The sequence below is a fragment of the Falco rusticolus genome, chromosome Z, assembly GCF_015220075.1.
Source record: "Falco rusticolus isolate bFalRus1 chromosome Z, bFalRus1.pri, whole genome shotgun sequence".
NCBI lineage: Eukaryota > Metazoa > Chordata > Aves > Falconiformes > Falconidae > Falco > Falco rusticolus.
Window position 1 is genome coordinate 32,603,036 of NC_051210.1, and position 26,698 is coordinate 32,629,733.

Below are 26,698 nucleotides of genomic sequence, written 5' to 3' on the forward strand. Positions count from 1 at the left end.
CCCTTCTCTCACTCAACACAAATTTGAGGAACCTGACTTGCATGTGACTTTAACAAGATGCCAAGTCTGCAGTCAGCAGATCATAGCGGCTCTTGCTTCCCACACATTCAGGAAGACCTGTCCCTTCTGGATTTAGTGCCAAGTCCTAATGCCCCTCACCTAGCATACAGCAGAAGCCACCTCGAACAAACCAGTCCACGAGGTAGCAAAAAACGCTAAAGATTAACAAGAATAAGCCAATCATTACAGTCCATTTAAGCAGAAACATGGTCTACCTACACTGAAAACACAGCTACATCTAAATTATTTCAACCTCTCATGACTGCTCCCTATGTTTCTATTTAGTTGGTCACTGGAAAGTTATCCTTATGGAAACCAGTTTGGTTTTTACTTTTGAGACTCAAGTCCAAAGGAAGGGGAAAAAATAAATCAAGCTTCAGCACTAAACCAAGAGATTATGTTTTGTTTGCCTAGTTTAGGGCAACCTTTGCAACCATTCAGCCTCCTCACTAGTATAAATCAGACTGTTGAGCGACAGCACTTTGAAATAATTACAGAATTTTCTCAATCTTTGGGAAAGACTGAAAAGCAGATGCTTAGTAGATATGGATTACCTAAATTCACATAAAGTCTTGGTTAGAGATCAAGACTCTTGTATCTTCAGTGCAACACTATACTGCTGTTCACATCAGGATGCTCCCAACATGCTCCGCCTTGGTAGTCTGAGGAGCTCATCCTTCAGGCTGGTGTTCTTCTGGACTGTCAATATACTAACCACTCCTTCCCTTCAGTGCTGACATGACTTGCCTGCTGAAAATACACCCTGGACTACTTGCACCGATACCTGTGTTTTACATGGAGGACAAGAGCATTACTAGTAGACACAGAAAAGAGCATTGTCTCTTGTTGCTTTAAGAACACAGCAATGTGTACCAAAGTCCCAAAGCAGTGCAGTTAACCTGAAGCAAATTGAGCACAGACTGCTGGAGAGATCTACATTATTTTTGTGGGTGCACTCGTAAAATTCTTTGCACTTCCTTCAGTAGCAGCAAGAGCTAACATGGTAAGGAAGGAAAAGGACCAGGAAGCTGAAAACACTTGTGGTCTTAAAGGGCTTCTCCATTGTCTTGACTTCTGTCCCCTGGCTTTACAGCAGCACACTTTTCCCCATCTGCTGGGCCATGGACAAGTATGGGAACAGAGCAGGAAAATAGCACAGGTGAGCAGGAATACCTGGTAACTTGACCATGTTCACATAGCTGTGATTTTGCTATGAGGAAAGTGACAATGCACTTTTATGTCTGCATGTTGTCTCAAGTGACAAAGCACTTCTCTGCTGTTCTGAAGTAGCATTCTGTTGGGTAGACAACAGCTGCTACTTTCTTAAGCAGCCAGTTGTCACAAGTCAGAACAAGCACTCAGATTTGAGATACTGCTATCTTTGCAGCAAACTGTCTTTTGTCCCACCAACAAAACCCCTTCTAGCATATATGTATGCTCCCTCAGCCTCAGATACAATGCAGTTATGTTCCAGCTGTACTTGCTAAAACAGATTGAAACTACCAGGAAAGGACTCCAAGATGAACAGTTCATGCTTATTAACTCACACAAACTTTCTGCCAGTGTCAACCAAAAATGCATCTTTAGGGACTAACTCAGGTAGTATTTGCCTCTAAAAAGAGAGGTGTAGAAGAACAGAAAGGGCAGGGCGGGGGGGGGGGGGGGGGGGGGGGGGGGCAAGTGCCACAAAAAGCCACACAACCAAAACCCACAGGAAAGGGGTCTTTACTTAAAACCCCTTAAAAGGATCTTTTATTGCACCATCCTTAAAACTAAATCAGAAAGGGAAGGAAACTTTGACTGTTTGCAGAGGATGTGTCACATCAGCCTGAATCTCTTCCACATATAGCTTAGTGCTGCCAGGTCAGCATAAAAAAAAAGCTAGGGCAAGATCTTCAGCTAATAGATGAGCTGCATTCCACTACATTCGGAGCAACACCAATTTTTCCATCAGCTGAGGATTTCATGACACACAGGCATAAACAACATGTAGTTTTAACAAAATCAGTTAATTATCAACAGTTGTTAATACAGAAAACTATGTATCATTTTTTTATTCTGCAACTTTTGCATTTAATTTCAAAGGATTTTTCCAGAATTTTGGAAAGCGTGTGCGAAGATACAAGCATAATCCCTGTAACCTGAACTAAAAATGTAACTCCAACAAGACACAACCACTACTTGACAACACAGCAACACCAAAAAAAAACCCTGATTCAAAGTGAAAAATGTTGCAGTTAGTTGAAGCTGCAAAGAAATTTAGCAACAGGTGGTAGAATATGTTGCACTAGCACTCACTCATTTTATGACCAAAAATATTTAAATAGAACAGCATCTGTTTCCCTTTAAATAGGCTGTGTACAAGACCTGAACTTCCATGGATTTTCAAAAAATTCAGCCAAGCAATGGTCTATCTTCTTGTCTAGGTAAAAATGAACTTTGGCTCACCAACAGTATTTCAAAGCCATCACCTTTTACTGCATCCTGACTACATTAAAAACTGCCCCATCCTACTGTGTTTAAGAATGAGGGCTCCAGTTCCTTGACAGCTGTTTATTTAGCTCACAAGAATGCTGTAAAAATTAGTATGTGTTTGTAATACACACTGAAAGTGGAATGTATTATTATTAGATAAGGTTCCAAAGCTGAATATTAACTTGAGAGATAAAGGAGGTCAGATCCAAATTAGGCACTCTAGCCTCAGTACCAAGTCAGACGCTGAAGTGGACAGGAATTCTTCCAACTGTGGCAATTTCATAATCACCATTCTCATAAAAGCTTACCCTCATGGCAATCCCCCAAGAAAGCTGAACTTTTCACCAGATGACAGTGGTATAAATTTCCTAGGGGACTACTAATACCAAACTCAATGTGAAAAGTCTCTATCCTATTCTCTCAACCAACCTCAGACTACAGCTCAAATAAAACAAATCCAATCTTCCACCAATCACACAGTTTGAGATTCTGAGATTAGAAGTCACCAAGAACAAATCCAGAAAGTGTGTCAGTGGAAAACAGAAAATAAATGCAAATAGAAGTTAACACCAAGCATAAGTTTTCAGCAACATAATGCCGGTATTAGCAAGCTGTACTGATAAGGCTGCATACAAAAGGAGGAAGATAATAGGAGAGTGTGAAAGGTGTAATTGTTTACTAATACTCTCCATTTTATTCACTGGTTCAAAATAAAAGTCAGCATTGACAGACCAGGCTGAAGAGTTTTACAAGACTAAAAGGAAGCACCCAGAACTTTTTAATACTGTCCTGCTTCTGCAATACATGCAAACATTACTTATTCTGTGACAAGCACAGTAAGCAAGTCTTTTTTTCTTTGTGTTGTAACCTAGACAGGTTAATATCAAGATAAAGACAGTGCCTTTAAGGTAAAGTGATTTGGTATCTGTTGGAATATCTGTGCTGCTAATTGTAGATACGGGCACTGTTGGCTTCCCTGCATGCAGTCGGATCACTAGCTGGCACTACCAGGTTAGCTAGTCTTAATCAAATCGCCAGCACAGACCTTCACCAGTACAGACCAATGCTCTCATGCTTGTGACTTCCCTTGTGTTTTTCCCAGGGTTCATACAGCATTCTGTGATAGGATTCTCAGAAATGTTTTTCTCCAGCTCCTGTAACCTAGCATAGGGCAGACACTACAGCAAGGCCAGATCTAATGTAATATTGCATGGGGTTTTAATATTCCACTTTCAAAGGGAATTCAGTCTTTCCCACGCACATCCATACACACTTATCCAGAACCTAAGCTGGCGTAATTCTTCTAAACCTCTCCTTCAAAAGCATCTCAGCAGAAGGGAAGTTAAGACCAAAACCAGGCACTGAAGTCCAGTTCTGCAGATCAGAAGACATGCACAGCAATGTACATCATGCCGTTACCTGCTTACACATCTCAGCCTCTAAGCAAAGTTATGCAATAACAATGCTGCTACACAGAAACATCTGAAAGTTCAGAGACAACCCCAAGGGAAACAAGTATGATGCTCCTGGTAACAGATTTAATGCTGCAGCAGACCTTTTTGTCTAAACTTCTGCCAACATCATTTTATTACTTTAATCTTATCTTTGGCTTCAAAATATTAGGGAAAGCAGAAGCAGACTATTGAAAGGGGTAACTGTGCAAATGTTTAGTTCAGCAAGTATCATGCCACCTCACTACAAAAGCTGCATAGCTAACTGTTCAACACCCAGCCTGAGACTCATACTGCCATAAGAAGTCTTCTCTACCTTTGCATGCTTCTTGACTGTCAGCCTCCCCGTTTCAGTTTAGGATAGGAAAATAACAGATCCATTAGATTCACACAGGGACTTAGTGTGTCCTTTCAAGAATGTTTTGGAAAGGTTTTTCCAGAAGATCTGCAGTTGCCTGCACAACTTCCACTCACAAAAACAGTAACTAAGGACACTCAAGTCTGTGCCTGCTCAGCAACTCAGTGACTTGAAGAAAAAATTAATTAGGCAAATGTGGGAGGACTGCCATGTGTATCTGAATCTCTAACTGCCCAATCAACGTGGCACAGTACAAAACCCCTTGTGCAACCCAAGTACCCAGTTATTAGCAGCTTCTTCCACTTCCTCCATCCTGACACACTGCACCTGACCAAAGCAGAAGTCACAGTGCTTCCCATGCAGTCCTGGGCTCCCCTCCCCTTCCCGGCTGGATGTTCTGGGCTGGGAGGCAGCAGCAGCCAGGAATGCCCTGGGGAGTTCTGCTGAGGACTGAGAACACAAAGGTAAAACAGCCCTCCCACCCATCCCTATCCTGATCCTTAGTCAAGATCTAACTATACATCTAATATATCTAAATACAGGGCAGTATTTTTGGCAACATTTTCCCTGGCCTAAAGGAAAGGCAAGGGCCTGTGTGTCACTATGGAGCACAGTATCAGAGAACCCAGTTGTATATTTATGTGCAACTGTATGATGGCAGGAATGCCACAGTGCCACAGCTGGTGTCTGCAGGTGTTTCTGGGGATGAAGGCCACCTGGACATATGGTTTGTTAGTCCTCAATCTAGCCTGGCTGGTTTTTCCTAGGATCCTTCAGGATGAAATCAGGGAGGAAACCAGCTTAATTAGGCAGGTGTAAGAATCAGTTTGGTTGTTTAGCTTGAGGGTGTGGAGTCACTTTGTTAGGGAGAAGACACTGAGGTGGGAGATAGCTATCACCTGAACATCATCTAGCAGGTAATGTACAACATCCTGTTTCCCTGAGCACCTGATAATCATACAGTAGGACCCACACCACCAGAAAGCCTCTCCCAAGGCTGCTTTTCAGCCCAAGCCTTCCACAATCTTCTTTTACCTCTTAAATAACAGCAGCACTGACCAGACAGGCTGCAGACTCCTTTAGTCCCAACACCTGTCTGTGGAGCAGGGTGCAACATCAGCAGAGGATGCCACCCAGCTGATGTTTCTCCTAGAGAAGTGACACTAAGCCAGCAAACAACAGGGAAAGGCAGGGCACGTGGAATAATAGCCTGATATCTGATGCAATTTCTCAGGCAATATTTGTTTCCCTCTGACTATTCCATTGCTCCATTTTTGTTTAGTTGGGCTGGTTTCAAGAAAAATAGAAACATGCCCTTTGGGATCACCTGAAAATAAAAGCAATGAAGTCAATACCTGCTAGACTGGCTTATATGCGCAACTGTTAACAACAGCCAAAGTGGCTTTATTTTTACCTGTTGATATATTACCTCATGGCACTGCAGAACAAAGTATTTGGAAGCCCTATAGAGAGAATGAAGAAACAAAGAAAGTGTGTCTCAGAGCCAGGAGAAAGCTTTATCTTCACCTTTCAAAAAGGTGAAGCAAGCTTGTTTCTTGGAAACACTTTATCCTCTGCTAAAATGGCATTGAGGAGAGTTGCAAACCCAATGCCTGCAAACAGTGAGCCAAACCCACTGCAGGTGGCAATCCCAGGAGCCATGTCATGCTTTTGGAAGTGCTATCACTAAGGTCTTTGACTCTGTTCTGATTTGTACTCTGCCTTATCAGGAGTGTTGAAGACGTTGGTGACATTGCTGGACAGAAATGTAACAAGTGTGGGAAAGGAGAGGGCACCTGGCACCTGCCTGCAAAATTGATTACGTTAAGGTATGTGTCTGCCTGCATGTAGATTTCACTGCCCAAGGCTCACTGAACATGGCCACAGAACAGCAGCGCCCATGTGGCATGAGAGCTGCCTGCACTGAACTCCCCCCCACCACCTGTTAGTACTTCATCCTGGACAGAACAGGTGCTACACGAAGCAAGGGTGGGCTGTTCTTTGCTGATAACACCCTCCCCTCTCTTTGCCAGAGAGCTCTTCTAGACCTCAGAGCAACAAAGAAGAGGAGCCACTCCTCCGACTCCTGGACCAACAGCCCTGTTATGAGGGATTCTCTCTCACCTCATCAAGAAGTCACTGAAATACAGAGCCTGCTGGCATGAGTGCACAGCACTGCCTGAACATAATCTTAGTGCCCTACCTTGTCTTTAACCAAGACACTGACTTGCAGGCACCTGAATGAGAACTCTGTCTTAAGCAAGTCTCCCTTCCCCAGGGTTCAGCACATGCCTAATATCAGATCAGACAACACTAACAGTCACACCTTTAACATTAGTTTGTGAGGTTGTTTTAAAAGAAGCTTGAAGTGAAAGGACTTCAGCAAATGCTCTCTAAACACATTCAAACAACTGAAGAAAAGTACAAACATGCATATTCTGCCATGACTAGCATTAGAACAAAGTCTATACCACAGCTCCAATTTGTGAGCTAGTAAAGGATGACCACCCTCCTGAAGCCTGTTTCAAAGCCATCAGGCAGAAGCGGGAAGTGTGTGTGGAAGCAAGGCCATCACACCAGCATAAGGGGATGAAGCAGCTGCAGAGACTCCAGCAGAGCCCACATGACACAGTAGGAAGCATACCATCCCTCCCCACCGGGGAAACATGAGCTGCAAAGCTGCATCTGTCTGCACCACTGATCCACATGGATTCAGTTCCAGGTCAGAGCTGCAACAGAGGAGGTATTACAAATCTTCTCAATTATTAGCTGATGAGGTAATTAGTCCTCCTGCTAATTGGGGAAATATATGTTTAAGTGCAGTGTTTTCATGTTTGGAGGTGTGCTTATATCTGACACCTGCTCCTACTGCCATCTGAGGTTCCCAGCCACTGGAGGAACTACCACAGAGAGGGAAGGATTTAAGCATCTCTCACCTCATTGTCTACAGAAGCTGAAGGGTTGACCTGTACTCCCCTTCCTCGCACAGGAATCTAAGCACTGCTAAGCATAAATACACAAGTACTTGTAAGATTAGAGAATGCTGTTTTATGCACGCTGTCAGGGAATGAATCAGGCAGCCAACAAGTGGGCAACAGGGACCCCCACGTTGGAGGCTTTGTAAATCAGGGTATCACGAGAAGGACAAACAGGCTTTGTTCCCTGTAAGCCTTGTCAACAATGGGCACTCTGTCATTCTAACGACAGAGAGACTTAAATTTTTTTTTTATTACACATTTGGAAAATTGTATTATAGAAACATGATCTTTGATGACTGGGTCTGAGACTTACTTTTGCAGTCAGTCCACTGGTCTTTATAGTCTAGCGAAATATGAGCCTTCTGACTGTGGATTTGTACAATACTCCCTATGCAAAATACTTCTGGGAATCATTCCTCCCCCTCAAACCTTCCCAGCAATGAGAGCTTCAGCTTATGGCTTTGGTAGTTTTTTTGTAAACATCAATGTCTGATGTTCACTGCACATTTCAAAACATCACCAGTATCTACTCTCTTTGGAAGAGTTAACTTCAAGATACTGCTGTGGGCACAGAGTCTAAAATCCAGTAACAATGTCCATCATTCTAACGAAGACAGCTTGCTCCCACAAGACCACCAAGTCAAACCTTTTCCTTGATGAGGTCCATGAAAAAACAGTATTAAGCTCTCCTTGGGAAACAGTGATCTCAGCTCATTTTGGCCATGTTCATTGTGAGTCCATCTCTGTAAAGGGTTCACTCTGCATCCTCTCCCCCCTAAAACCACTGCAGACTTGGGTAAAAGCATGACATGCCACTTAGCAGTTCTCAGAGTAAAAAGCGAGAGCTTAGTGGTACTGATCTTGAGCCCAGCAAGGAAGGGTGTCCCTTATGCATAAGTGAAAGTATCAACCAGTGCTTAAAGAGTCAGTAGATCGCAGTATCATCTGCAGATCCGATCACATCAGGATTCTGCACAGCCCTGAAGGAGACAGGAGTGTTACATAGCCAAGACAAATCCCTGGCATAGTTTGTGTCCGTACATACAGCCAGCATGCATCTGCTAGCCCATCACTAACAATACAGGTTATTCAAGGTGACCTGCAGTGTACTGAGCGACACAGGAAAGGATGTCAAAACACGATCTCTGCTTTAGAAGTGAGCTCAGGACATATCAGATATGAAACTATTCACATCACACCAAGTCAGAAACTTTTTGTCCCGCAGCCTGCCTGAGCCATGCTCAAAAGGAGAGAGATAGAAAGAACCACAACTGTAAAACGAGGAACAGCTTTCACAAAACACTAAAATAACACCTATATTCAAAGAGCTCCACATGCCTGGATAGAGGCTGCAGGTGAAGACATTCAACGGCTATGTTTCCTGCTCTATTTCACTGCTGTACTTCTTTTTAAACCATTACTTTCCATCACTTACAGTAGGTACATGCGGCACTAACAGCAGCCAAGAGAAATAATCTTTCAGAGAAGAGTACCCAAAAAAACTCTAACAAGTTACCATGTCAGAGAGACCTGGAAATAACGAGAGACCTGTCACATTTCCCAAGAGAGGGCAGAGCTGTTTCATGCCCTAGCTCTGCTGCACACTTCCCATCTCATCTCACACTAGTCACTTATTCATCTGCACAGGACAGGAATGCATACCAGACCTTCTCATGCAAGCTAAAAATTGGAGGATTCTCATTTTCCATGGCAAATGGGGTTGTGTGAGCCCCCAAGACAAAACATTTTCTTTTGGACCCTGCCATTCAAAATCCTGCCACACGACAGCAGAGAATGAAGCATCCAACACCAAAGTCACACGGAAACAAAAAAAACACCCCACCAAGGGAAATGGGAGGCATCATTGTCAGATAACAATCAGCTTTGAGTTTGAAAACTGGAAGCTAACATCAGCTTTTCCTCATCTGCGCTCTTCCCTTTCACACTTCCCTCTGCAGCTCAGGCAGTAGAGCGCTAAATCGTAGCTATATTGCATTCACTGCTTCACTCAAAGTAGCAAGGTAACTAGTGTTTTCCAAAAAGACACATTGCTTTCACTCCTTTGCGAAAGTCAGCATTTTAACAGACTACAGTGGGCTGAGGATTGTAATTTTGTATCAAAAACAGCTGCTATCCTTGGAGTTACAGACCACCCCTTTCACCTTCCACCGAAGAAGCTAAAGACACAGGAGAGGCTTAGGGTACTTCTGCAGTATTTTAAAGGGTTTGAAAAACTGTAATGCTAACTGTACATTTCAGAAGTTCACACACATGCAAAATTAACCAGACCAGAAACACCAGACGTAGCTGGTCCTTTCTACCATGCTGTTACCTGAGCCAGAGGAGTTTCCCAGCTTGCGCAGTTTTCCCAGAACCTTCTGGACATCATTTATGCTCGTGTCCTGTTGGCTGTACAAGAGTAACCTCTTGGCATCTGAGAACAGCCGGGAAACACTGGCGATGGGAAAACACAAAAACAACCAGCAGTCATCAGCTCTGTGAGCCAGCATCCACAGATACAGTTTTACACCCCAATTCCAAACTCCAGTCCCTTTACAGTTACGCCAATGCTCTCTCCCGGACAATAAGCCCTTATGCCGCTGCCCTCTTCAGTAGAATAAGCCCTTTCTCCAGTGACCACCCTGGGACAATCCAAGGAGCCTAATAAAAGATGGCTGCTAATCCCAGGTCAAACAAAGTTACATTGCAAACCTCAATGCATGTGAAAGCATTTCTTTAAGACTGGGGTGGAGGAGGGCCTCCTGCTGCCTGTAAACTGCTTCCTCTTAGAAGCAAAATAATACAAGTATGTCCTTGCTCCTTTCAAATGCTTCTCCAGGTTAGAGACACATTTTACTCTACATTAAGTAGAACTGGCCTGACAGTATGAATGCAGCAAGCAGGGCAGGGTGTAAGGAAGTTGGCCATAAATTCAGCTTTCTGCAACACATTAGCCAGTAATAAATAAAGAGCGTCATAAGTATCCACCAGACCTGCACTTCAACTGCCTTTCACTCTACACAATCCATCTCAGAGGTTCATTAACCAGGGAAAGAGGTTCTCTGAAAAAAGCTTACATCTTGCCTTTTTATGGTCCAAATTCTGAGCAACCGACAACAGAAGGGACTCAGTCCTCAACGAGGCAGAGCTTTTCATTCACCATGAGCTCTGACTGCTTGGACTTGGTGATACTACACACCTGCCAGCTCTCTGCCAGCCCCTCTGAACTTGGTAGCTGTAGAGCTTGGTACTTCAGTGGCAGCAGAAACAGCAAAACCCCCAACAGTGTACGTTTACACAACTAGCTGGTAACTTCCAAACATCCCTTTTCCACATGTTGCCCCATGAACAGAGATGACAAAAAAAGCAGGCAGACTCACATGGAGGCATTGAAGTTTCCAACAATACCTGGGGATTCCCCAGGAGTTGGGTAGCGGAAACAAGGGTTGTTGGCGTTGCAAATGATCCCCTGTATCCATGGCAAGGTTCCTGCTGAAGGCATAGCTTTGTTTGGGAAGTGACCTGGAACAGAAATGCAAGAGTTAGGAGACAGAAACACAGGACACAAGCTACTACTACACAGCACTACATTTGAAGGGCAGTGCTAATCCTGTGCTGGTTACTGCCCCAAATTGCTTATGAGAGCCCAACAGCCAACACTAAAAAGAGCTGAGCTCATGTTAAGTTCCCCACACTGGTCTAGCCACCTCCACTGAAAAACTATACCTTGTTAAGCCTGCAGAAGCTCTTTGCTACTCTCTGCAATGTTTTTTTGGCCATGCTGACTTGGATATAGTACTTCTTGCTGAGGAATGCCCAACAGCAGGCAACTCAAAAGCCTAGCAGTGGTGACATGCCACATACATGCTTTCTAACCAGCTGTGCTCCTCTGGATTTGCATGCATAACTAACACAAGCTTGAGGCCACACAGACAGCTGTGGTCAGGGCCTGGGTTCTGAAGACCCACAGTATTTCTGTTCAGTCCTTTTTGTTTTCAAAAATCCACTCACCTCAGTTACACACACTGTAAACACCAAGCAAAGAGTCAGCAGTTGTGGGGTGGGTGCCTGCATTGGTTTCCCTGAGATAAGTATGTTGTTGCTGTCCCATATTGGCTTGATTTCCAGACAGTCTTAAATCTTTAGATCTCCTAAAATGTTTAGGTACCTGCCTGCTGCGTTTCAAATCTTTTTGCTGAAGTCTAACTCTAGCTACTAAAGATCTACTTCAGTCATAGCCCAGAGTTTATGTCCTGCTTACGTTCCGCATTCTGGTCAAAAGTTAAAGCAGTAACTACTTGCGGCAGATCTCCACCAGTATGCCACTCAGGCACTCGTGAATCCCTTACCCTCCAACAACAGGAACAGCTTCACTTGTATAGTCCTGTACCTTAGATGAGCCATCAGGCTGCTTTCTGCAAACGAACTCCCCTCCTCACCCCACACTAGGGAGGGGAGCACAGAGGAAGGTCACGCCCCTTCCTCAGTATCTTGCAGCTACTCAAGGCTTTGACCACGAGACACACATTCTCCCGTCCGGCGCCCACCTCATCCTTGCAGCACACCTGCAATCACATGGAGGGCTGGCTTCCTACCTCCACAGCCACAACTGAGCTACCAAAGTCCCACGAGGAAGAGAGGTCTAAGCTGCTGCATTACAGCAAATGCTGGTTAACGTAGGTGGCTGAAGGAAGACTGGGAGCTTATCAGCTCTCCCTGGAAAAAGCAAAGGACTCTGTCCAGGAGAAAGGTGAAGGAACCAAAGGTTCATTGTTTCTAGTACCCAGGGGACTGATTGTTCCTAGTTCTCTGTTTAAAATAGAAAAGCTGTTTACCTGATCTCTCTGGCTTTTGTCTCATTTTGCTTATTTTCTTCTTCTCAGCTGAGAGGTGGGGAGAAGATGAAAAATACTAGGACTTTCAGATTCTTTTTGTAAAATTTCCCTGAGAAGCACCTACTCCCTCCTCCATGCCTTTTATTTTACATGGCTAAGAACTCAAACTATTAAAAATAAAATGAAAAGAACGAAGGTGCACAATAATTCATGGTAGCTCTTTACATAGTGATGCATGCAACAGTGCTTTCTCAAAGAGTAAAGCAGAGATCTGCCAGTTTTGAGTCAGATGAGTTACCCAGAAAAACAGCAACAGTCTAATAGCACACCAACTTCAATGACACTGCTGCAAAACTAGCTTTTCAGTATAAAGTGACTTTTTGTCAGTTTTTCCCAAAATGAAGTACATTTAACACCTTCAAGGGTGACAGAAACAGAAAAGTCAAGCTCTACAAGACACAAGTCAGCAATCAATAGCATTCTGCCTTCTCTGGCTGATTTGGTGAAAGCCATGTAACTATCACTTAAGGGCTGGCAAAATTTCCCCCTTTTTCCAGAAAAAGGTTCCTTACAGTAGGCAAAGCTGCTAGAAAAGTCCTGACTAGGAAGTCTGACCACAGAAACAGCCGAATCCTGCATTCTTCTTCTCAAACAGGAAAAGACGACTTAAAGTCTTACTTGTTTATTGAAAAACACTACAGCATTAAACCATCCAGGCTATCTGGAGGCTACAAAGCACTTGCATGCAGCTCTGTTGCTATCATCAGGCATTACCTGCAAGTGATTTCATAACAGCATACAGCACTGCCGCTACAGATAACAATCCTGTTTCCCTTAAGGCATCCACAGGGTTGCCAAAGTTCACCATGAACTCAAGGTTTCTTTCTTGCTATCTCTGCTCACAGTTCAGCAAAAAATAGTTAAAACAGTTCAACTATACAACACAGCCACATCTGTCAGCACGAGTGAATGTCCAACGAAACCAGTCCAGATTTAAATGAAGTTTAGTTACCTGTTCTCAGAAGCTTTTAAAAATGGAGATGAGTTTACCACAAAAAGTTAATTAAAAAGTTACCAGGTGCCCTACACTCCACAATTCCTGAAGATAACATTGGCAGAAGGCAAACAAAACAACATCAGTTAGTGTAAATGGTAAGGAAAAAGGGCTGCAGGCAAAAGACTCAGAACTGTTTGTGACACCAGCATACCAGAGCAAAGCAAAGGATTTATATAGACACTAATGACTAACAAGCCCAAACTAAACAGCTCTATGAAAAGGCAGCTCTTGTTAGATTTGAGTTATATACAGCACCACCACAGCTGAAACAAATTACCATTGAGGCTGCTAGTTATTTATACCAGCTGAGTAGACTGCTCATTGCCTCTCTTCAGCTTCACATCTGTATTACAGGTATCTCTAATGCCACTGTAACATTCAGTCAGAAAAGGCAGTTCAAATGTCATGCCAAGTATGAGATCTAGTTTAGGAAAGCTTCAATTACCCTGCTAAGCACTGCAGAAAGTGAGTTAAACAGTACACGGGACCAGCAGTGTCCAAAGTGCAACAGGCACCATAAACATAAACACTTCAGCTTTAGAAGGATCCTTACTAACTTGAAAGCCTAGCAAACAGCACAAAATGCTCCAGCTACTGCAAAGAGCCATAGGGTAAGTGCTGGAAGAGCTAGTTCTTTACTCATTTTAAGAATTAAACACTTCAGTGTGCCCTCCAGAATCATGTTGTGCTCACCCTTAAACCATACCTTGCGGTAATCAGGCAAAGGAAAGATAACAAAGACCTCTTCCAGTCAGCTAATTGCAGTATGAAGCTGTCACCAGTCACAGTAAGATAAAGCATGTTGCTAATAAACAAGTCATGCTACCTAAATCAAATGGTAACCAACACAGATGCCTAAAGATTGTCATTGGCAGCACAAGAATAAGCTTCCTTTAAAAGAAAAGCAGAAATGTGCTAATTTAGGATATAAAGAAGAAAGAAGAGTAGCTTTTCCCCACAAATGTATGACTGCTCAATCTACTGAATACAGAGCTGACAGTCTAATGGTTAGAAGGAGTAGAATTGCTCAGGCTCTTTAATGTGATACATTAATGCACATTACTGCCTGAAAATGAGATTGCTTTCTTACAGATCTGAACACTACTTTGTTTTTATGCTAAGTCACATACAGATCAATGATGACAAGTAAGACTTGGGTTCTGTGTGGGTTTTGCAGACTTGTCACAGTTCTACAGCAAATTCTCGACTAATACATAAATGCAAAAAATAAGAAACAGCAGCAATGTACAGTGCTGGAGCAACATAAACATGTCAGAACACACTGCAGTCTCCAAGGTAGAAGGGAAAGAGCCATTAAAACTTCCCTGAAGATTTGACTTAAGTATGCAGCCACTGCCCCTGCTCTTTGCATCTTGCCAACTGCATTATTACCTTCTAACCATGAAACAACCACCATTCTGGGTACAGCTGCTGTGTTTGATACTTACATTCATGCTGCTCGTAGGGCGGATATGAAAGTCTTACAGAGATCAGGATGAAGAAGATAAACAGAGGCCAGGCCACTTCGATCAGCAGCTGGAACTGGAAACAATAAAGACAAAGTATTAAAACATCCCATTCAAAATACATGACAGAGCAGAGGTTTCAGGACAATTCACTTCTAAGCCAGGACAGTTTTGCAAGTACTGCCTCACTTCATTTTGCCTGTGCATTCCAGGATCAAGAAGTTTGTTCCTCCAACTTCAGAGGATAATCTGCAAAGAATTACAGGCTTTTCTCATTGATATGTGCCAGTTCTGGGACTAAACTGGATGTGCTTAGGGGCTGTTTAGTTCTTTTTGTCCCCTGACTGAAAGAAGCCTCCCAACGAATCTTCCCAGCCATGACCTGAATTTTTGGCCTCGTATTTTAGAGATACAGGGAAACACCTCCATCCCATTCTCCCAGCAAACTACTGAGCTTCTACACTAACACATCAGGTGATGAAATTGTACTGACACATAGCTATGCCAATCTTTCAATTTCAGGGCTGCAGAAGTGCAGTGGTACCAGGAAAGCAGAGCTACCAAGATTAAGTTCATACCTAGTTATTGGTTTATTCTAATGTACTTTTTTTTCCCCTCCAAAGGTAGGCACCCACCGGTCCAGGGTACCTACAGATGAGCAGTGAGTGTTAGGGTAAGGATATAAAGAACTCAGAAGGACTAGACAAGAATATAAGAAAGGCCTGCTATTAAATGCAGAGCATTATTTAAGACAGGGAATTGAAGCACAGAAAAATTCATGGAGATTGCCACGTCCTACAGAAGCATGTGAAAAAAGTAACAGTTCATCCTAGAGCTTCTGAGACATAAGCTGAGGTTTCCCAGGCTTGACCTTCACCAGCCACACCCCTCCTTCCCCACTCCAGAAAAGCTGCCTAAACATGCATTTTAGGTAAACCATGAGGAAGAAAAACCGAAAGCTTTTTATGCTGCTACTTATGTTTCTGCTCCTTTTGGGAGAGGGAAAATAGAGTGTTTTCTCAGTCAAGAGAAGAGAAATCCTTTCCCTGTCTTTCCTGGAAAACCCCATTTTTTCTAATAAGATATCTACATCATTCCTATTGCAAGCCAAATAGAGTAAGACCTGCACCCCAGTGGGAGAGAGAATCCCCACACAAACATGTTTTCCCATGTTACACCATCAATAGCTAAAATTAGGCTCCTGACACTCAGCACAAGGTACTCCATGCAAACTTTGAGGTGAGTCTCCTAGGTGATACTAGGTGTACCTCAAAGCAATCTCAGACTGTAATAATAGTGCATTAAAACAAACGCCACTTGATCCAGCAGAGGAAACTATATAGGATGGGTCTTCACAGATACTCCTCATGGCTGACGTCCAACCAAATGGCAACCCTGTCTCAAAGGCAAAAACTAAGCAGTCTGCCAGGCACTCCTGCCAGTAATGCCAGACTCTGCAGTATATGCTTGGGCCACTGTTTCCCACCCGTTATTTTCATGCACATGTTGTACTACTGCCGGTTAAGAAGCTCCACACTAACAAAGATGCCAGGAAGATGTCTCAGTATCTTTGATCTCTGTTTTCACACACACACACAAAAGTAGTGGCAACACACACAGAGCCATTAACAGTGACAGTCTGCTTCCTTTTGCATTAGACAGTGGCCTTGCTCCCAGAGGTCAGAGATTCTCAGAGCTAGGACACTGACAATTTGCCTGCTCCTTTCCTTTCCAAGATCCTCTCACAGCTGCTGCCAGGACAGTGTAGCAGGATTTTTCCCTCTTCTTGACAAGGGTGGCTGTGAAACCAGAACATGCCATTCCCTCCACCAGTGTAGATGGCCATGCCCTGACACACATTGCAGCCCTCTGCCACCCTGGATGTAGGCAATGAGCATGCACCCTGAGCAACTGCCACTACACTGCTTGGGTAAGAGTGGTGTCAGCTGGGCTTGTGGAGGCCTCTCCACCTGACCAAGGTAGCCAGCTAGGCCCTCGCAGCCCCGTGACTGCTACAGAACCACTTAAAAAAATGCTGCGCTTCAGATCAAGCCCTGGCTTGCTTAGAAAGTTATCAGCCCCAGCCACACCACACCAGGGTGGACAGTAGTGCCCAAATGGCCCTGCTGTTGAAAGGGGAGCCTGGCCACCTGCACACAGCTCTTTTTTTGCATGCCTGATTATGGTTAATGACAGTCATGAAGGTAATCACATGCAGGCTGCGTGCACAGTGCTATATGCCTCTGCACATGCATCTTACTCTGCAGATTGACAGGCTCAGGGAGGACAGAGAAAGGACGGATACAGCTTGGACTGACCAAGTTGCACTTTCACAGCTGAAGACTGCTGCATCATGACAGCCACTCAGATGGTACTCACTGAGAGACAGCTGGCCACTGCTGCACCAGAGGCTTGCACGGGGTCAATCTCAATGCATCAGTAGCATTTCAATAGAGTTTGAACTCCTTGGGCAGCCTCTTGTGCTGTTCAAGAAAAACTGAAACCTCTTCCTTTTGCTCATAAAGGTCAGTATGTTCCTTCCCCTATGCTTCCTGACCTTCCTGTGACAGCACTTTTCATCCACTGTGGCCTTTGTAGGGGAGGACAAAGAGATACAAAGGGGCATCACTCATTGCAGTCAGGTTCACACTAATTAGATACTGAAAAACCAAGTCTCCCCACCCACTTCAATGTTGCAGCTACTAGACCAGGCTGGTAAATAGCAAAATGAACCTTCAAGACCTCCAACCCCCCTCTGCCACCCCACGACACCTTGAGTTGAAGGAGGAACATCCCATTTGCACACAGCAGCTGAATCCAGGGGTGGCACTTGGCAAGGAACAAACTGCTCCTATTTTTACAGAGGCTAGTCCCCAAAGCATGCCCAATTTACACCAGCTGGCCAATGATGCAGGATACCATTAAATATTGAGATCTACACTGTGTCAATACAAAGCCTGTTGAGGAAGAACTAACCAAACTACCACCCCATCTCACTGCCAACCACCCTCCCCACCTTTATGGTCCAGTTTCAATGCAGAGAGCTACCAGCAGCTGACCAGTCTCTCCACGCAAGTTTGAGATGTCACCTCATGTGAAAGACAGCAGGGAATGTTTTCGGTTGATTTTTTGTTTGTTTGGTTGGTTTTTACACAGTGACCCCTGAACATGATTTTTCCTTCCTCCTCTTTCCCTGTAAACTCCTCCTCCCAACTCTGGTGCTGCTGGAAGTTACCCAGTACAAAGTAACACTTGAATTGCACACGTCAGGCTGAGCTTTGAACCCAGCTTTTGCAATGCAGCCCCAACTCACAGCAGCCAAGGGACAGTTTGGTGGGAAGCAAAGGCTAGCCCACGCTTCTTGTGGGAAGAAGGGCAAGGATCAAACTATTTCTGGGCTACAACTTCAGTAAGTGCAAATGGGAGAGCACCGTCACCAGCACACCCAGCTCAAGGCCTTCAAACACTAAAGCAAACAGATGAATGACTGTGCTGCCATGGTAAGTGTGGTGAGAACAGATGTTCTGCTACTTTTCTGCCATTTTCTGTTAAGTGGATTTCCACTCCTGATATCTTCAGGTAAAGCCCAAATGGGAAGCACTAAGGAGAAAAACTCTGCAGATATAAGAACCCATAAAAAAAAGCAATGTCTCAGGCCTTTGTTGTGAATTAACTAATAATATCAGCGCTGAACAGAGACTAAGAGCAGCTTCAGGCCCTTTGGGCTACTTGATGGGAAACCAATGCAGAAGCTGCCAGAAGGTACCAAGAAATAGCTGAGCAGATTCAAGATCATGACAAAACTACAAGCAGGAAGGTCTTTTTCACTAACACATGCTTAGCCTACTGCATTTTTGTGGCATTGCCAAAGAATCCAAATGCAGCTCTGCTGCCCAGCAAGCTTGCCTACAGCTACCTTGACAGGACATGCATGCTAGACTCAGACCTCTTCCAGGTAACCTTCAAACCTGATGCATTATTTTACGAAGACCCTGACAAAAAAGTCCCATCATTTTCAGTGTAAAACAACTCCTTGTGAAGTCTCCTCATGGTTTAACCAGTTTAAGCATTGTTTCAGATCTGCAGTTCCCCTAGTTGCTAAGGCAGTTTGGAAGAGGTCAGGAGTAAAATCTCTAAGTGGCAAGGGAGGAAGAAACTGTCTTCAGCCCTAAAAGCCTAGGTTACATGAGCAATAGCTAAGAACAGCCTATCTTTTTAGGAGCTGTAGTCAGTTTTGAGACTACCTTCCCCAGCTCTCTTGCAGTATTCTTCTAAATTATGAGGCTGTTCCCAAGGTCAGGATGCTGGCCCATAAATTCAGAGAGCAGATAGCCTCGCTCCTTGCAGCTGACACAGCCCAGTCTCCCAGCTGAGCAGTCCTGTCCTGGGAGATCAAGGATCCTGGGGTAAGGTCAAAAAACATGCTAACAATGTAGAAATTCCTGCCATCGCTGGCACCTCTGTAACCACAGAGGTATACAGGAAAAGTCAAAAACTTCATGAGTCACCCTTGTCTGATTTTATTTAAGAATGGACTAATTCCAGATCTGAATGAACTGGACTTGTGTCCAAGCCTCGGATACCTGAGCAAAGACTTCAGAGACCGTCTCCATCTCCAGTGGTGAACATGATAGCCTCCCCTCCCTTGTGACTCTCAGTTTCTAAAACCACCCAGCCCGAACCAGCTGGCAAGGACCCTGACATTTGCAGGGTTCAGAAAGCTTATCAGACAGACCACTTTCCACTCACCACCTCAGTAACTCATGTTCCCTTCACATTCCCTACTCATACCTCCTCAAGGTCAGATCTAACAGGACAGATCCTCTGCACAGGCCTGTTGTACAGAACATGCCCTTGTCCAGCACAGTTATCCCCTAAATCCCTGGAGGGCAAAGAGCATGTTTTCTCTGGCTTTTAGTTGTCTGCAGGAGTTACAGCATATCATTAATGTAAAGGCAGAAGAATTTTAAGAACACCATACCTAGTTCATACTCCTGTGCCTTCGTTACCACAAGGAGAAATGGTTGTTGCATATTGTCTATCTGAACAGGTACATTCCCACACGGCTAACAGATGGTGAGGCTAGCACTTAAACTAATCAGAACACACCTTGGTAGAAAAACATCAGTTGCCTGGGTTTGTTTCCAGGCCAATGCAAGAACATGCTTCATGCCAGTCACTTAAACTGTACCTCCTGTTGTGAAGACACAACAAGTTTGGGTTTCTCTCCCTGATCAAAGAGACTGAAGATGCCTGTTGCCTCCACCATTTTGACCATTAGGAAATGGCAGAATTTTGTTGCTGCTGTTGCAGCTTGCAGAATTCAAAAGCTTTCAGACTCAAGCACACATCCCTGCAGTATGGCAATGCCCCACCTGCAGAGCAGAGCAGGTCATAGCACAGGTTTTCATCTTACATTTTCCTCGCTGCACAAAGCGGCTGTGGTACCCTCTCTGCTGGGTCAGACGTGAGCGTTTCATTACTCCAACACCCCCTCACACTGGGATTCAGGAAAGAAGTCTTGAGCACCTTCAAGCCCTCTAGGTTATGTCCAACCACCACTCTCTTCAATTTGAATCAGGTCTTTCTAATGGTAGACCAGTTGCTCTGCCAGGGACCACTGGAGGTAAAATATTAGCATACAGGATGTTTCCCTGTTTTGCTTGAAGAGTAAGCTACAAGGTTACAATTGAGACTTCAAAAACCCCTCTGTCCAATACTTACAGTCTGTCTTCTCCTGTAGGTGAAGTTCTTCCACAGCAGCAATCCCAACTGCGTCCAGAAAGCCATCTTCCTTCAGCAAAGCCCAGGGGCTCCTTTTGCACAGCAGCAATACACAGCACAGCTGTTGTGGCTGGGCATTAACTAGGAGGGGGGGAAAAAATAAGAAAAAAAAATTAGTTGAAAGGGAGAAGCTGTGTCAGAACAGAAAAGGCAACAAGACAGGGAAGGGTAGAGGCTGCACTCTGTGGCCTCATGTAGCTTTGCAGCCCCCATGACACTCCCCACTACTACCTTCTTTACCCCATGCACTCTAGCCAAGTCTCATAGGTCTCAGTAAGCTCAGATTTAGACTCATTGTCTCTTACCTCTGAGCTCCAAGACACAAAAGAATGCAATACCCACAGGACAACAATTTTCTTCCTTCCTGCCCAAAAATTCCAAGAGCAAGAACAGCCCAGAACAAGGAAAAAAAAAAATCATAGGTTTTGAAAGCTGATTTAAAGACCCCTCTGAATGTGACTGAACCATGCAATTTAACCCTTTTTTTTTAAAAAAAAAAAAAGTTTTTTCCATATTCACTACTATAATGATGAAAAGCCTCCTGCCGAATTAGGAAAGCCTTTGTTTTGAAGTCCAGTCAACACCACGACTTGTAGGAGAAAATGCTATGTACTTAACAGGCAATGGAGAAATGTCCATTTCCTTGAAGCTAAGTGACCAAGAATGACCCTGCAGCCATTCATATTTGGATAAAGTGAATGTAAAATTGCTGTTGAGTCAGTGTTCATGTCTTGCAACCACCTGGTCTCCAACACTGTGGTGAATTGGGTGCATTCAGTATGCACCTTGCAGGACTACAAGAAAGTATAAAGGCTTAAAAAACCACATTCATCTCTTTGGTGGCTACTAACAGCATGGAATAGGCTTGGGTACACACAGACTTGTAGGAAAACTCAATCAAATGGAAAAGTGAGCTTCTAGTATGTTAAACATTAAATCTTTTTTCCAGAATTAATTTGGCACAACTTAATCTACTTTCAAGTTTAAGACCAGATGAAGAGTTGTTTCATTCTGAGTAAGTGTGCACACAGGAATTTAGTTAATCCACATCAAATTAATTCTGATCTGCATACTTAAATATACTCTGTTGACAGGCTCCGTGTTAACAGGACAGATAGCAGCCAATCCACACACAAGAGCAAGAGAACCATTCCCTCCCAACATCAGTTAAACTGGGAACACACATGCTTTTGATTCTAGTGTCCCACATACCAGTACCCTAGCCCTGTGATTCAGAGCTGCATGCCTGACTGCAAACTGCATTGAAAAACTTCCCAAAAGCCGTAAATGTGCTAGGAACATAAGACTTCCTCAGGAAATACTGGAAATACTCTGACCAGTCCTACACTGCAGTAAGACGAGATGATAAATGGCAATTCTGGATGTGTGTTTGGAGTTAATGAACACTTGTGGCCTTTAAGTCTCATCCAAAAGTAGATTCCATTATTACAATGACTTGTAGATTAAAAACTTGTCTCTAATGATATAGGTCTGTGCTACAAGAAAGTTTTCCCTAACATGACTAAGAAAAACAATTACACCCATTATGCTGAGTTCTACAGATAATTACACCATAGTATCACAACAAGACAACAGTACTCCTTAATGCCAGTACAGAGATGAAAACAGATGTCTACAAAACCCTAAAAATTGAACCTTGTGCCAGCACACAGGTACATGAGTATACAGGCAGCATGAGCTCATTAACTTCTACTAGGTACTCATGTAATTCACTGACATGACCTCTACAGATGCGCCTTCATGGAGGGATGCCCAACTGATGTGACAGGAGAGCCTTCCTTTCCTCCCCTGCCCAGTGCTTCCTGCTGGTTGCAGCACCCTGACATGAACACATTTCATCTGCATGCACACCTGGTGATAGACAGTGAATTCCCAGACACAGAGTGATGCACTTGACAGGCTAGTAGCACATTCACAGCAGGAAGAAAACCTGCCCTTTGTGGACAGTCTCTACAGTCAAACTGGCTGTTGAGGACTGTGCACACACGCTCATGGACCCAAATCACACCTTTGCTTACAGGCTTGGATGCAGGGGGCTTTGCAGCACTTCCCCTCCATTTCAGTATTACACATTTGAAGCTGCAATTAACATGTAACCCAGAGATTAAATTAAGTAGGGATTGATTATTATCAACCCTCCTTTATACCCCCTCCACTGAGCTGTTTCTGTTCAGGATTCAGGGGATTTGGCAACAATGCTTTTATATGCCCTACCAAGCGACCTGGATCACCACTTACCGAGTTTGAAGGTACCCCATGACCACTAACTTGGTGAAAAAATCATTCACAGAACACCAGGAGAATTGCTCTTTTCAAGTGTTTTTTCACAAGGATACTTGTCTGTGGGTCATAGACCTCCATTTGCTTTGCTGTGCTCTCCAATGTGCCACAAAACACAAAGCCTTTCTGCCCCAGTCCAATCCTGCAGCCAGTGGACAGATTTGGCATGCAGAAGCAGAGGACAGGAACAGACTGCACAACCTTCTACATCACTGGGAGTTACACAACAGATTTTATCTTCAGAAACCTGTTCAGAGTACCCACTCCATATTTCCCCCCTCTATAACGTTGCCAACTCTCTGCAACAAACTACTTTCCAACACTTTCCAGTGATTACAGCTAAACAGCTAAATAGCAAAGCCCATGAGAACAGTGTGCCACAGGAAGAGTGCAGGAAGGATCCCAGGGAGAGCGAGAGACCTTTGCTGTCCTCATCAATGGAAATACACCCAACTCCTGTGCCTTAATACCCTGCACAGAGGCAGAATAAAGTCTGAAGCAGTCTGTGGGATGTTTGAGCTAGTCACAGAGTAGCTGGTTTAATCCACATTACTAAAAATCCAGACACTGGTCCCTCACAATTGCAGTCAGTTCACATGATCCAGAACACAGAAATACTGCCTTGTAGAGGTTGTAGGGTCCACATCGCACTAGCAACGTGTAGTTAGGCAATACTGGATTATTTACACATCTCAGCTCATCTGCAGAAGCCTATGCAGCCATGCAGATTCAGCAGTGGCTGTCTGCTTGGACTCCAGCTTTCTGGAGTTCAGCTGAACTTCACTATGAGCAAAGCAAGTGTTTTGGCCTTCAAATAAGGCCAGTTTGCCTGGACACAAGTTTTATTTCAAATGAAGAAACAAAATACTGATTTGTAAGGACTGTGCCTGAAGACTGGAAAACCTGGCCCAGATGTAGGCGCTGCCAGCCAAGTCACTACATTAAACGAGGGGACAGGGCCTAACAGACTAATCACCAACAGCACAAAACCCAAACGTGAAAGATGCCCAGCTCTTCCAGCCACACTGGGGTGACAGCTTCAAAGGCGTACTCTGCCCCAGTATCTGCTACAGACTGGGTAATACAGGTTTGTTGATGCCTAGAGCTGTCCGATTTTGATCCACAGAGGCTGACAGATTGGGTTCACTGCTGATGCAAGTAAACTAGGTCCACTTGAATTACTAGTGCATCAGAAAACATGCTGCAACCAAAGATTCTCAGAGGAAGATGGCTTAGCCCCCTTCCAGATGTTCTTCCAGCTGACAGCAGGCAAGAATTCTAAGTCAGATGCAGAAAACTGGTAACCCCAACACTCACAGCTCAGTTGGAGCTGACGATCATCTGTATCTCCACTTCAGACTAGTCTGGTAAAGTTCAGTGTAGCTAGGAAATCCAACTTGAAATTTAGCACTGCAGTGCCAAAACGCACAGACACCCCTAGTCTCCAATGCAGGCTTTTGTGTCTCACCTAAGTAGAATTTTGAGCCATCAGTATGTATCAGTGATCACTCCTGACATTTGCCTGGAACTGTCTAAAGCAGCAATACTGTTTCTGTCTGGAATAAGAAAAGCTGCGTGAATTCATCATCACAGCATAAGTCTGCTCTGCTGAAGAGAATGGAGATTTTCACCTGCCAACACTGGTCTAAAAGGACGAACTCTTTTAGAGTGCAATCTCTAGTTTTTATAAAGCACTTTCCATGAAAGTGCGAAGAATTCCTCCAACTACAACCAATAGCACAACTTAGCTGTTGAGAGGTCTTTAAGATGTCCAGTTTTCACATCCCGTCTTTTAATTGTGTGAACACAGCAAGGTTTCCAGTAGAGGCAGATACCAATACACAGCAATCTTAGGGCTAGAGGCATCAGGCTTATTTCACTTCATTACCCAGAAATCTGTTTTTGCCTAGCTCTGCTTCAGCATTTTTCTACCTCTTCACCAATATATACAACACAACAGCAAAACTTACACTACGCAGAGCGCACCAGGGGAGACAAATTCCCTACAGCTTCAGGGTACACCTGGCAGCTTCTGGTAACTCAGGTGTAAACTCAGATCTGCCACTTTACCACAAATAAACAGATACCATCAGAAGGGGCTGTCTGATAACTGAGACAAGTAATGTGTTTGGAATAATGTCCTGAATCCAGGCATATGCCTCATGCAATATGCAGACGCAGCAGCAAGTGTTCAGTCAATCCTTACTTAGTCTTGGCTGCTTGGTTAAGAAGCCATTTTGTATTAAGCCAGCAAATAAACAGTGGGAGTCCAGTACACAGGGTGTCCCTGCATGCTCTATCAACATGCTACTCAGACTTGTGCACATTTAACAGGCTATTTGTCAGGTGTCTCAAGTTTTCCCAATTCCTGGCAAAAAACACCCAGAAGTGACCAAGTAAGAGACATCTGAACACTTCCCCAGATCTTCTGGTAGAGCTTCCCCTAGTCTCGTCCTAGGGAAGAGCTTACCCTTACAATCACAAAAGAATTTAAGCCTGCAGCATCAGTGGACATTGGAGGATAGACAGGAGGTACACAGCAATCTGCATGTACCTTATGATCCAGCCTGGGGTTCCTGCCTTGATCTCAGCAAAGTTCTAACACCAGGTCAGGACTTTCTCTGCTCACCCAGACCTGCAGCCACAACACCCACCAGCAGCACAATCAAAGCACAGGGTCCACACACTTGTCCCATGCTCTGCCTTTGCAGAAGATTCCCTGTGTGTGACCTTCCCCCCTGCTGCAGAAACCCTGCGCTGCCTCCAGACCTGCAATTCTATCTCAGTGTACAGTTCAGACAGTTACTATGAAGATGATGTCAGGCTACAGGGCAACCTCTCAAAAAATGGACAGTGAAACACATACTTTGACCAAGTCTTTCTTTCCAGATCAGCAATACCCAGGACTTGCAAGTAGAACGGCTGCTAAGAAGTCCATCAACTGGTATGCCAAGACTCTCCAGCCCCAATCCATTTTGAATACAAAGCAATGTATTTTTACAGCTGTAGATTTAAAGAGGAAAAAAGCTCAAGTGGCAGAGAATCAATTCCCCACCCCCATGCCTGGTATCCGTACTAAGTAAACATAAAACAGCCTTCAAAAGCAGCTTTCTGCAAACAATGCAGCTGTTTGCTTTCTTTTGGGGGCGAAAAACCTTTCCCCTAGAGAAGAAACCACTATTTAGACAGGGAACAAAGCAAACTTATCAAACCTCATGAGACTGGAACATTTCAGGATTCTGCAAGAGGCTGTAGACCAGGGGTCCTCACACTTTTTAACCAGGGGGCCGGCGCGGATGCAGTGGCAGGCAGCCATCTGCGGCTGCCTGGTTCCCCCCCCCCAGCCGCCGGCGGGGGGGGTGGGGGGGTCTGCAAATACCGGGGGCCGGATTGAGGACCCCTGCTGTAGACCCACTACATCTCCAGCAATGAGTTAAACATAGCCCTGGTCCGCAGAGCTAAAAGCTTTTCCGAGTGGATGAAGGTTCAGTGGCCTCCATAATCAGTTAGCAGTCCTGTTGTCTCGGTCAGATTTTCCACATCACAAAAGCTACAACTGGCAACTCTGCACAGAGAAAGCAGCCATGGAGTGTTGGGGAGAAGGGTTCGCCGGAGTCAAGAAGTCGCTCAATACGAGTTATGCATCTTGCTCAACTTTATTAGTTTCTAACACTACTTATACAGGATAGATACACATGCATATTCGTAAAGCAAAAATATAATTGATTAGCCTCTAAGCGCGCGTGGTACTCACACCCCTAATTATCATGACTAAAATAAGCATTCTATCCATGTAGTTAATTTGTGTTGCTGTGCTTCAGCCTTGTAGTTTGTTACTCCCTATTTTCCCATACCAGTCCCCATCTTTCTTGGCCCTGCACCTGCTTTCCCAGCAGCTGTAGCTTGTTACACCCACGGCCTGTTGGCACAACA

The 26,698-nt window shown here is 44.3% G+C and overlaps 1 protein-coding gene across 3 annotated transcripts in view; it reads right to left on the bottom strand.

Annotated features, from left to right (window-relative positions):
* Nucleotides 1-26,698, bottom strand: part of ABCA1 (ATP binding cassette subfamily A member 1) — a 97,303-nt gene that overhangs the window by 59,101 nt on the left and 11,504 nt on the right. For all 3 annotated transcript variants that reach the window (XM_037374360.1, XM_037374358.1, XM_037374359.1), the window contains 4 exons: nucleotides 20,405-20,545; nucleotides 14,663-14,756; nucleotides 10,703-10,844; nucleotides 9,655-9,776 (listed from right to left, as the gene is read on the bottom strand). In XM_037374360.1, the coding sequence (XP_037230257.1) occupies nucleotides 9,655-9,776; nucleotides 10,703-10,844; nucleotides 14,663-14,756; nucleotides 20,405-20,470 (424 nt within the window). In that variant the 5' untranslated portion in view covers nucleotides 20,471-20,545. The remainder of the gene's footprint in view (nucleotides 1-9,654; nucleotides 9,777-10,702; nucleotides 10,845-14,662; nucleotides 14,757-20,404; nucleotides 20,546-26,698) is intronic.